The 13,150-nt window shown below is 44.9% G+C and overlaps 1 protein-coding gene across 4 annotated transcripts in view; it reads right to left on the bottom strand.

The window, feature by feature from the left end:
• Positions 1-13,150, bottom strand: part of LOC124117089 (DNA-binding protein P3A2-like) — a 38,186-nt gene that overhangs the window by 7,630 nt on the left and 17,406 nt on the right. For all 4 annotated transcript variants that reach the window (XM_046478797.2, XM_046478800.2, XM_046478799.2 and 1 more), the window contains exons 4-8: positions 7,989-8,124; positions 7,150-7,296; positions 6,593-6,751; positions 2,621-2,881; positions 2,047-2,275 (exon numbers count right to left, since the gene is read on the bottom strand). In XM_046478797.2, coding sequence (XP_046334753.1) covers positions 2,047-2,275; positions 2,621-2,881; positions 6,593-6,751; positions 7,150-7,296; positions 7,989-8,124 — 932 coding nt within the window. The remainder of the gene's footprint in view (positions 1-2,046; positions 2,276-2,620; positions 2,882-6,592; positions 6,752-7,149; positions 7,297-7,988; positions 8,125-13,150) is intronic.

Raw genomic sequence — 13,150 nt, 5'->3', positions numbered from 1 at the left:
AATCTAGCTGGAAGGCGTCCGGTGACGCTGACCTCGGGTCGGGGACACGGGAGCAGAACACTGGTGTTTGGTGGTTCACCCCAGATGCAAACAGATCCACCTGGAACAACCTGATATTCGGGAGATAATCCCGAATATCCCCGGGTCGCGCCTCCACTCGTGAGAGGCGATGATCCGGCGAGACAGAGCAGCCGCACAGACGTTGTCCACCCCCGGGAGATAAACAGGTATCACCCTGATAGCATGAAGGTCGCACCATAGGAGGAACTGCCACGTCTCTTGGAGAAGCGACGGAGACACCATTCCCCCCTGCTCCCGGATGTAAGTCATCGCCGTCAGGTTGTCCATTTCTAGACGAAACCACCTGGCCACGAAGCAGATCCAAGAAGCGTTGGAACACCAACCTGACCGCTCTCAGTTCCAGCACATTGATGTGACTCGAGCCGAAGCCTGGACGCGAGTCGTCCCCGAGGCCAAGTGGCCTGCCACGGCCGACGCCGGGCATTCCACGAGGCCCCGCGGCCGCATCCGACGCCAACGCACGGGGAAGCCCCGCCCGCAGCTCCTCTTGGAGCTGGGACTTGACATCCTCTAACATCGACGCCATCTGCGACCGCAGAAGCGCCGAAATATCAGCAAGGTTAATAGGTGCAGGGGAGGGGGGAACCTCGGGAACCCGAGAGCCTTCACCCCCGGACTGCGATTAAGGCGCAGTGGAGGTGGAAGGAACCGGGGTGGAAGATTTGGTCTTCTTGCTCTTAACCTTTGACTGCCTGGGGGGGGGGGGGGGGGTGTGCAATTTCGCCGAAAGTATATCTACCCCTGCCTCCAATAACCCCGCAAAATGAATCAAGTCAGCGTGCCGTCGCTTTCACATATGATGCACGACTGATCATCGTGGCCATCTTCCATCAAGCAGCGAATGCATTTAGGGTGCGGATCTTGCGGTGGTATTATGCGTTGCCTCCCATACAAACTTTTAAAGTCTGCAACAGACCGTTAAAACTAAACAGATGGGGAACGGGGGGAATATGTATCAGTGCGAATTGTGAAATTGCAGAAAGATACATGCATAATTACAACACAACATACGCAAAGGTGAAACAAAAATGCGACACACGATATCGATAGCCAAGGCCGTGTATACATTCCTAACATACAAAGGGAGCGTAGTAAACCTCCCCCCCCCCCGAGTGGAAATAACCACACAGTAACTTGCGCCCGTAGGGCACTTTTTAAAGTTACAGCCGGGTTGAAACGGAAACAATGTAGTGAAATAATGTTAAGATAAAAAAAAACATGTCGGTTGTACACAAACATGGAATTTATCAGAACAGAATAAGCTACACAGCAGCCGCCATTACGTGAAACGAACGTGGCACGTGCATGTGGCGGCCAAGTTACAACATATAAAAAACTATAAAATGCGAGGAATTACGCCTTTGCAAGAAAGAAAAGGAAATATACCACACATACAGTCTGAGCCATGTCTTCGGTATCAACGATAAGTTGGATGAAGTGAATTTCTCTAGAGTCTTGACGTACATCTGCACTGTCAGATGACATAAGGAAAAGGGATTTAGGTAAGAGTCGCTCCCCTTGGCGTGTGTCGCCTGTAGAGGGTGAGGCCCCGTTGGGGTGGTCATATATCATACAAAAACGTTGTTTTTTGTGTGGTAACATTTTTTATTAAGGAAAATGGTTACAACTATGTCATGTAGATTTTCTTGAGCAAGGAAAATGCAATAAGTGCCCCAAGGAGGATTTAATCTGAAAGAGAATGACTGTTTTGGAACTTGGTGAGAAGCAGAGTCTAAATCTGGAGCTCAACTGCATTGTTTATTGTCAGCTTTGTTATCTATGTCATGGTTTCCGTCAATGTGCAGTGAATCGAAACTCCAACATCAGATAAAATGCTTTACTTTATATATGGGAGGGACACTTGCATTTGTATCATTAATTTCATGCTCGCATTGTATTTCCTGATTTTCAGTTACAGTATTAAGTGTTCAACTGATTCGTCACATTTGGATAGAACTGCCTGACCTGAATCTGTTGCACAAAGATTTGTGTCCCCAGTGAGCACCAGCTGATGATCCTGACCGAGTGAGGCCCCGTGAAGAGCAACAGCCTGCTGGGCGTGGCTGTCCGTCATATCCAGACTGAGAGAGTTCATATGGACTTGGTCTCCCTGAGCAATGGAACCATCAGCAAGTGTGTGCACTGCCTGAGCTGTCTCCTGCTGCTGCTGCTGCTGCTGACTGCTGTGAACTTGCTGCAATGGGAACAATGTTAACGTGAAGTCAGAGCTTCTCCCTGAACAGTACATATGTACAAACTGAGATCATGGTGGTCATGTATCTTTGTCTCCTCATCAGACAAATTTGTTTGCTAAAAAAAATATAATCACTGCATGGTAGACCATTATTAACAAGACTTGAAAGGTAGCATCATAAGTGATATAAGCTCATAAGAACTTATGTAGATTGTGGTAGTCCTTCCAGATTGTCATGAGTGTCAGGACTAGTGGTTGTCTCTTATAGCCTGTGTTCCATCAGGACTGACTGGAGTGACTGGAGTGTTGCAGGCAAACTATCAAGTCTTCTGTGTGTTGACTTACCGCGTGTACCACAGTGGCTTGTGTTCCATCAGGCAGAGTGACGACACTGCCTGGAGTGGTTGTGTCTATTTGTATGATGGAGACAGAGCCGTCTGGGTTGTTGACTGTCTGAAGCAAGGTTCCATTCATGGCTGCAGCATACTGGGGCTGAGCCTGTTGCGTGGATGTTCCTTCATCATTGAAGATGTGAAGCAGATCTTCACGGCCATGATTTTTATAACAATTTTTTACAATGGTGCGGAGTGCCTCGGTCCAAGAAACCTGAAACAAGAACAGCGATGACCATCAAGTACATAAGGAACAGAGCAAAAACATGTAATCAGAGTTACATGTCTATTGTATATACTTATCCTGCATTAAATATTGCACACAACTTATACTAATAAAGTCCTAACTGGAAATGAATGACTATCTATGCTATGAGTAGCATCTTCAGTACTCTGTTGCCCAACATGACTTCCGTGACATCTGGTGTCGGAAGACACGCCCCCTATAGGTCATTATTGTCTTCCCATACTTCCCTCAGGACTGACAGTACAGCAGGGAGGAAGACGTCTGTCACAGGAGGAGGGCCCTTGGGTAATGCAGGATAAGTATATAAAATAGACATAATACTCTGATTATGTAATATTCTTAATTTATCCTGCATTACACACTGCACTTTATCTGATGAAAGGCGGTTGTACCTTCAGTCCAGTGCTAGGATAGCTGTCATGTGTCATGGCATCTCGTAGAGTGGTCCTGTAGGTTGGGCTTGCCCGAGGTGGTTAGTCTGTTACTCTTCTGCAGCGAGCATCTGCAACAGTAGCACACATAAACAACCAGACATAACTTTCATTTCCCTCTAGGAGATCTACCTGGTAGCTTAATGTTGGATAAGCGAGTCCCGGAATCTTGCTGTAAAAGTGTAATCGCAACCCAGTAAACAGAAAACTAAACCAAGAGTTTAGATAAACTTACTACTGCTTACTACAACTCCTTCCCTCCTCAAACCTGGGAACGGTCTGACCTAGGGGGCATGCGGGTAGGCTACATTGCAGGCTACCGGCATTTGTTGGGGTTGGCGATCTGCTGATAGACTACCAACATCCCAAAACTCTGCATGCCATCCACGTCTTCCACAGACACATCCTGGGAGGTAATGGCTCTTGAAGACAGTGGAAGATTTCCCGAAGGATCCCTGCAAAATGGATTGGATGGAACAAACTCCATGGAGATCTATGGTTGAAGCCAGCGCCTGGGGTGCTCCAATTCTGCTGCGTCATAGGCCTGCAGGATTAGCCAGAAGGAGATGGTGTTCTCACTACAACAAGCTAACCCTAGCTGCTGTAGCTAGAGCTAGTAGGAAGATGGACTCCTGAGTCAGGTTTTGATAGGAGGCCCTGTCCAGTGGTTCATAGGAACGTTGGCTGAAGTGCCCGAGTCTGACGTTCAAGTCTAATGCTGGAGCATGGAACTTAAACTTCTGGACCTCCAACCTGAAACTTCTTATAATAGCCATCAACTGCGGTATCATGGACAGCTTCCTGTCTTGGGCAACAGCGCACACGGTGGTGATGGCAGACAGGTACATCTATCGTACTATCCTTTAGATGTTTCTTTACTCTCAGTAATAGCAAGTAGTCCACTAACTTGCTCCCGACAGAAGGAGATATGAGGTGGTTGCCTAGACTGACCAACATGTGCAGCAGCTCCAACGTGGTCATCTGAACCATAGTGGAGATTAGAAATAGCACCAGTTGAACACCTTCATGTTGTGAATCATGCAAAGCTTTGTTGAATTCTTCTTGGGGACAGAAAACACTGGGGGTAGAACCCTGGTGTCAGCTCTTGTTGGTCCTGTTCCTCTATGGCCTTCTTTTCCAGCAAGGTGTTGATGTTGATGCTGGCGGTGGGGGGGGGGCTCTATGAGAATGCGTTTGTACCTGTGTTTTAATATATTTATTAGTCCCCAAGAGTCCAGTTCTGCCCCAAAACGGGGACAGTCTTCCCCCCTACTGGTGAGGCGTGGACAGGGGGGAAAGATCACAGTCACGTCTGCCCTCTGGGGAGTCACTACCTATGGCCCCTCCTCCTAGAGAAACCTGGTTGGTCTCCACGGTTGGAATCATTGTCAGGTCTTTTATTAGCTCTTTTGGTGAAATTACAATGTGGCTGGTAAGCATCTGGACCAGTGCTGAAATTCTCTTTCGTCGTCTTACAAGAAAGTTTGGCTTGTCTGTCCTCAATTCTCTTCACAGCCTCTCGTCAGTAGGGTGTTCACCCAAACACACGTCCATGGCTGCAAAGGACGACGCCAAAGCCGACAGGTGGGAAAGCGTCTTCCGTAATTCCCTACCTAGGTACGAGGTCTGGGGATCTGTGAACTTGAAGGATCCAACTCTGGAAGAGCCAGTCATTCTGGACAATTCCTTGTCCAGGGAGAGCACCTTTTCCACGTAGGCCTGGCCATGTACTGGTTGCTTCTTGGCATGCTTAGGTGGTCGAAAAGTTGAATGACTGTCTAACGCCAAGAAATCCTTGTCTATATCAACCATGCCTCTTGGATGAAGGGGTCTGGTGGCAGAGTAATTGTCTCCAGGCGTCCTCCCTCCATGTGTCACTGGGGTCTGCTCCCTTCGTGGGTGATGCCGCTGCCAGTAGAAAGTCACAGCACAGCTGAAACGCTGAGGCAGACATCTGGTTCCTCTTCGTCATAGTCTAGCTCAGAAGATGGTACCCAACTTCCTAGAGTGACGGAAAGAAGAAGGGGAGGCATAACTGATCTCTGCCTTGAGTCTGAGGCGCTATATGGCGTAGACCTAAGGGATCTATGCGAGTGCCTCGTATCCTTGCTAGCTGTTACCTCAGTGGATAGAGAATGGAATTGTCTGATGAGGTCAAGCGCCCAGGCAGGAGGCTCATCCTCTGCACTTGAATGAGGAGGCACTACTACTTGAGGCATCACTAGAAGTGCCACTGCTGGAAGCACCACTGCTGAAAGCAACGGCGGCTTGTCTGACTTGGTGGAAGTCTTAGGCTTGGGCTCGACCATCCTATCATAACAAGGTGATGATGCAGCAGTGGAAAGGACAGACATCCTGCGACAAGCCTGTTGTCGTTTCCTTTTGTTAACTACTCTGAGATAGGTAAGGAAGTATCCATCAGAAAGAGGGACACTTTCAGGATGGGAAATACTGAGTCTGAGGGTCCTTCGCTGATTTCTTGCCTTCACAGAGATCACATTTGCAGCAAACATCTGTAACATGGAAATACAGGGTAAACCCAAAAGACAATCTAAAAGCCTGCTCAAGTCTAGACATTTGAACTATGATATGACGTCACAGTGAAAACATTTTGAGTGAGTAAAAACATATTTGACAAGGCAAACATGTTAAATAAATCGATAATATGAAGGAAACCTGCAACAAAAGCGAAAACATTCACATTTTAACAGGGGTCTTGTCGATGAGAAATGTTTGCGCCAAATGGGAACAAGGGAGAAAACTGCGGCCAACATGAAACACCACGAGCCGCGGTAGATGCATGGAAATTACTACCATGCGTAGGAAACACTGAATACCCTAGTCTGCTGAGGTAACAAGGATGGATAATACACCAAACAAACTCAGAACAGTTTGAAACACAAGCATCAAAAGATAGATTCTTTGGGAATCAGGTAAGTGATCATCTCTCACATCCTTCGTTGGTAGCGAAGAAGAGATTAATGACATATAAGGGGCGTGTCTTCCAACAGTTGATGTCATGGATGTCATGTTGGGCAAAAGAGTACAGAAGACGCTATTAGATCATCATTCATTTCCAGTTAGGAGCATGTGACATTCTACCATGATGTTCAAGGCTGTTTCTCTACACACAACATAATACAATCACAATAAGTATCTGCTACAAATTTTCATTGTATTGGGGTATATGTATCTACAAACAGAACTTGTAAATCTGAACTTGCACCGGCAAGTGAAAGCCTAATACCTTCTGCTTCTGTTCCTCTGTGCGAGCATCACTGCGGACATTGGCCCAGGGCAGATCCTCTGGCCACCAGATTGGGCGGTGTTCAGGTTTGCCCCACCCAGGCTTACCCCGCCCAGTGGAATACTTCAGCATGAGTGGGATGAAGGCTCGCAGCTGGGCCTGAGGCACAACAAACAGTTTCAATCTGTTGAGATTGTCAGTCACAGAGAATGGCACATTAAACAAAACTTTTAGGTAGTAAAGTACTTTCAAGTATTTATCAATGTATGTCTAGAAAATTAAGCGTGAGAGGGTGAATGAAATCCTATGCTTCATTAAGAAATGTCCATTTAATGTCACACAAGTCTGTAAATATTATAGTCTTGGCAATTCTGAAGATGACAGCATGAGCAAAACATCCATGTTGTTGGGGAATGACGACGCCCAATCAGTCAGGTCAAACATTCTTATAACCCAATCCTCCTTTACCATGCTTAAGTTTGCCTTTGTGATGATGATAAGATACAAGGGGTATATCATGTCTATTATATCCCAGAGTTCCCCAGTAGTGCCTCTACCTGAGTCATCTTATCAACTGGCGTGGGGATGCCATCAATACACAAGGGAGGTAAGTCATGTATGCTGGAGTTCTCCATCTGCGGCATAACTTGCTCTGCAAGGGCTGTCTCAAGGTCCTGGAGAATCATGTTGCGACAGTTGCGCATCTGAAAAATAACATTGCAGTAAATACTATGATATTATAACAATTTAGTATTATCAGTTATATGTCTTTTCAAAACCATTTTAGGAGTCCTGTTTGTCAGTGCTCCAGATGAAGCATGAAAATCAAGGGGCCTTTCTTATAACCCTATTGTCAAAAGTTAAAAGATTGAGAGGATTCCGAGACGCAACAGAAAAGATCAAGGACCACATAATCCCCATCCTCGTGGCCCAGTGTACTGTATCTCCATTCTACTGTAATAAATACTTGGTGCCCTTTCGCTACCACAGCTTTGTTTGTTTATCTGGGACAATGCTATAAATGGCTGTCCAATCACATTACTCTCATGAGGGAGAGGATCTCTGTGACGAGGTACTAGAGATAGTGAAATGACTTCCTAAATGAAGCTATGGTAGTTAACAGGTCCAGGGTATTCATCATCATAGAATGGAGACACAATACACTGGACAATCGAGGAAGCAGTGCCCTCATTGATTTTGAAACTCTATGTGACAGGAATAATGAGATGTTACAATGATTGAAATCTTAAAATCATTCACTATGTTAGGAAGCATAAAATTTATTGATCATTTCATAAATCAATGTTTTCCATCATAAGACACAAAAATATTACAACTGTAAGTCCCATTGACTGACAATCCAAAAGCAAGTATCTGTGATGAGTAGACAGCTCACCACACTCTCAAGAGGCTGTGAACCGAACACTTTGAACGACTGGACTGACTTGGTCCCTTTGCCTGGAGTACAGCAGACAATGACAGCCTGCTGACCAACTCGTGTTGTGAACTCCTCAATGGCCATCTTCAGCTTCCTGGCAAGTAACAACATTTTACATATGAACACTTCTTCACAGCCATCTTACGCATGAACACCAAACATGTCCATCTTACACATGAACACCTAACATGGCCATCTTACACATGAACACATAACATGGCCATCTTTAACATGAACACCTCACATGGCCATCTTACACATAAACACATAACATTGCCATCTTACACATGAACACCTAACATGTCCATCTTACGCATGAACACCTACCCACAGCCATCTTACGCATGAACACCTACCCACAGCCATCTTACACATGAACACCTACCCACAGCCATCTTACGCATGAACACCTAACCATGGCCATCTTACACATGAACACCTAACATGGCCATCTGACACATGAACACCTAACATGGCCATCTTTAACATGAACACCTAACATGGCCATCTTACACATGAACACCTAACATGGCCATCTTACACATGAACACCTAACATGTCCATCTTACGCATGAACACCTACCCACAGCCATCTTACACATGAACACCTAACATGGCCATCTTACGCGTGAACACCTAACATGTCCATCTTACGCATGAACACCTAACCATGGCCATCTTACGCATGAATACAAACCATAGCCATCTTACACATGAACACCTAACATGTCCATCTTATGCGTGAACACCTAACCATTGCCATCTTACACATGAATACAAACCATAGCCATCTTACGCATGAACACCTAACATGTCCATCTTACGCGTGAACACCTAACCATGGCCATCTTACACATGAACACCTAACCATGGCCATCTGACACATGAACATTTAACATGTCCATCTTACGCGTGAACACCTAACATGTCCATCTTACGCGTGAACACCTAACATGTCCATCTTACGCATGAACTCCTAACCATGGCCATCTGACACATGAACATTTAACATGTCCATCTTACGCGTGAACACCTAACATGGCCATCTTACGCATGAACACCTAGCATGGCCATCTTACGCATGAACACCTAACATGGCCATCTTACACATGAACACCTAACATGGCCATCTTTAACATGAACACCTAACATGGCCATCCTACACATGAACACCTAACATGGCCATCTTACACATGAACACCTAACATGGCCATCTTACACATGAACACCTAACATGGCCAGCTTACACATGAACACCTAACATGGCCATCTTACACATGAACACCTCACATGGTCATCTTACACATGAACACCTACCCACAGCCATCTTACACATAAATACAAACCATAGCCATCTTACGCATGAACACCTAACATGTCCATCTTACGCGTGAACACCTAACCATGGCCATCTTACGCATGAACACCTAACCATGGCCATCTTACACATGAACACCTAACATGGCCATCTTTAACATGAACACCTAACATGGCCATCTTACACATGAACACCTAACATGGCCATCTTACACATGAACACCTCACATGGCCATCTTACACGTGAACACCTACCCACAGCCATCTTACACATGAATACAAACCATAGCCATCTTACGCATGAACACCTAACATGTCCATCTTACGCGTGAACACCTAACCATGGCCATCTTACGCATGAACACATAACATGGCCATCTTACACATGAACACATAACATGGCCATCTTTAACATGAACACCTAGCATGGCCATCTTACACATGAACACCTAACATGGCCATCTTACACATGAACACCTTACATGGCCATCTTTAACATGAACACCTAACATGGCCATCTTACACATGAACACCTAACATGGCCATCTTACACATGAACACCTAACATGGCCATCTTACGCATGAACACCTAGCATGGCCATCTTACGCATGAACACCTAACATGGCCATCTTACACATGAAAACCTAACATGGCTTGTTTAACATGAACACCTAACATGGCCATCTTACACATGAACACCTAACATGGCCATCTTTAACATGAACACCTAACATGGCCATCTTACACATGAACACCTAGCATGGCCATCTTACGCATGAACACCTAACATGGCCATCTTACACATGAAAACCTAACATGGCTTGTTTAACATGAACACCTAACATGGCCATCTTACACATGAACACCTAACATGGCCATCTTACACATGAACACCTAGCATGGCCATCTTACGCATGAACACCTAACATGGCCATCTTACGCATGAACACCTAGCATGGCCATCTTACACATGAACACCTAACATGGCCATCTTACGCGTGAACACCTACCCACAGCCATCTTACACATGAACACCTAACATGGCCATCTTACGCATGAACACCTAACATGTCCATCTAACACATGAACACTTAACATGTCCATCTTACGCATGAACACCTAACATGTCCATCTTACGCATGAACACCTACCCACAGCCATCTTACACTTGAACACATAACATGGCCATCTTACACATGAACACCTAACATGTCCATCTTACGTGTGAACACCTAACCAAGGCCATCTTACACATGAACACCTTACATGGCCATCTTACACATGAACACTTACCCACAGCCATCTTGCACATGAACACCTAACATGGCCATCTTACACATGAACACCTAACATGGCCATCTTACACATGAACACCTAACATGGCCATCTTTAACATGAACACCTAACATGGCCATCTAACACATGAACACCTAACATGGCCATCTTACACATGAACACCTAACCATGGCCATCTTACACATGAACACCTAACATGTCAATCTTACGCGTGAACACCTAACCATGGCCATCTTACGCATGAACACCTAACCACAGCCATCTTACACATGAACACCTAACATGGCCATCTTACACATGAACACCTAACATGGCCATCTTACACATGAACACCTAACATGGCCATCTTACACATGAACACTTACCCACAGCCATCTTGCACATGAACACATAACATGGCCATCTAACACATGAACACCTAACATGTCCATCTTACGTGTGAACACCTAACCAAGGCCATCTTACACATGAACACCTTACATGGCCATCTTACACATGAACACCTAACATGGCCATCTTACGCATGAACACTTACCCACAGCCATCTTGCACATGAACACCTAACATGGCCATCCTACACATGAACACCTAACATGGCCATCTTTAACATGAACACCTAACATGGCCATCTTACACATGAACACCTAACATGGCCATCTTACACATGAACACCTAACATGGCCATCTTACACATGAACACTTACCCACAGCCATCTTGCACATGAACACATAACATGGCCATCTAACACATGAACACCTAACATGTCCATCTTACGTGTGAACACCTAACCAAGGCCATCTTACACATGAACACCTTACATGGCCATCTTACACATGAACACCTAACATGGCCATCTTACGCATGAACACTTACCCACAGCCATCTTGCACATGAACACCTAACATGGCCATCCTACACATGAACACCTAACATGGCCATCTTTAACATGAACACCTAACATGGCCATCTAACACATGAACACCTAACATGGCCATCTTACACATGAACACCTAACATGGCCATCTTACACATGAACACCTAACATGGCCATCTTACACATGAACACTTACCCACAGCCATCTTGCACATGAACACATAACATGGCCATCTAACACATGAACACCTAACATGTCCATCTTACGTGTGAACACCTAACCAAGGCCATCTTACACATGAACACCTTACATGGCCATCTTACACATGAACACCTAACATGGCCATCTTACGCATGAACACTTACCCACAGCCATCTTGCACATGAACACCTAACATGGCCATCCTACACATGAACACCTAACATGGCCATCTTTAACATGAACACCTAACATGGCCATCTAACACATGAACACCTAACATGGCCATCTTACACATGAACACCTTACCATGGCCATCTTACACATGAACACCTCACATGGCCATCTTACACATGAACACCTAACATGTCAATCTTACGCGTGAACACCTAACCATGGCCATCTTACGCATGAACACCTAACATGGCCATCTTACACATGAACACCTAACATGTCCATGTTACACATGAACACTTACCCACAGCCATCTTACACATGAACACCTAACATGGCCATCTTACACATGAACACCTAACATGGCCATCTTACACATGAACACTTACCCACAGCCATCTTACACATGAACACCTAACATGGCCATCTTACACATGAACACCTAACATGGCCATCTTACACATGAACACCTAACATGGCCACCTTACGCATGAACACCTAACATTGCGATCTTACACATGAAACACCTAACATGGCCACCTTACGCATGAACACCTAACATGGCCATCTTTCACATGAACACTTACCCACAGCCATCTTACACATGAACACCTTACATGGCCATCTTACACATGAACACCTTACCCATAGCCATCTTACACATGAACACCTAACATGGCCATCTTACACATGAACACTTACCCACAGCCATCTTACACATGAACACCTAACATGGCCATCTTACACATGAACGACTAACATGGCCATCTTACACATGAACACTTACCCACAGTCATCTTACACATGAACACTTACCCACAGCCATCTTACACATGAACACCTAACATGGCCATCTAACACATGAACACCTACCCACAGCCATCTTACACATGAACACTTACCCACAGCCATCTTACACATGAATACAAACCATAGCCATCTTATACATAAACAGTTAAAATGGATATGTCGTCAACAGTCTAAAATGTCAATAAAGACAGCCACAGAACAATACTTCTCAAATATGTTCTGCACAAATACTGAGGACCAAAGCTTTAACATTTTTGAAACAACTAACTATCCACAATGTTTCAAAATGTGCAAGAATGAACTCTTGATGAACATTTTTGTAAGACACAACAGTTAAGTTTTAACTCTGAGCCAAGGAGATTTTTTTTTCTAATGCCATAGAATGTTTACATTTGTTTCACAAAAGAAACAATAAAATCGTAATGTCTTGAACAAAATATGATGTCAT

This window comes from Haliotis rufescens, unplaced genomic scaffold (genome assembly GCF_023055435.1).
Source record: "Haliotis rufescens isolate VD_foot unplaced genomic scaffold, xgHalRufe1.0.p SCAF_22, whole genome shotgun sequence".
In the NCBI taxonomy this organism is placed as follows: Eukaryota; Metazoa; Mollusca; class Gastropoda; order Lepetellida; family Haliotidae; genus Haliotis; species Haliotis rufescens.
This window is presented reverse-complemented; position numbering and strand designations above follow the sequence as displayed.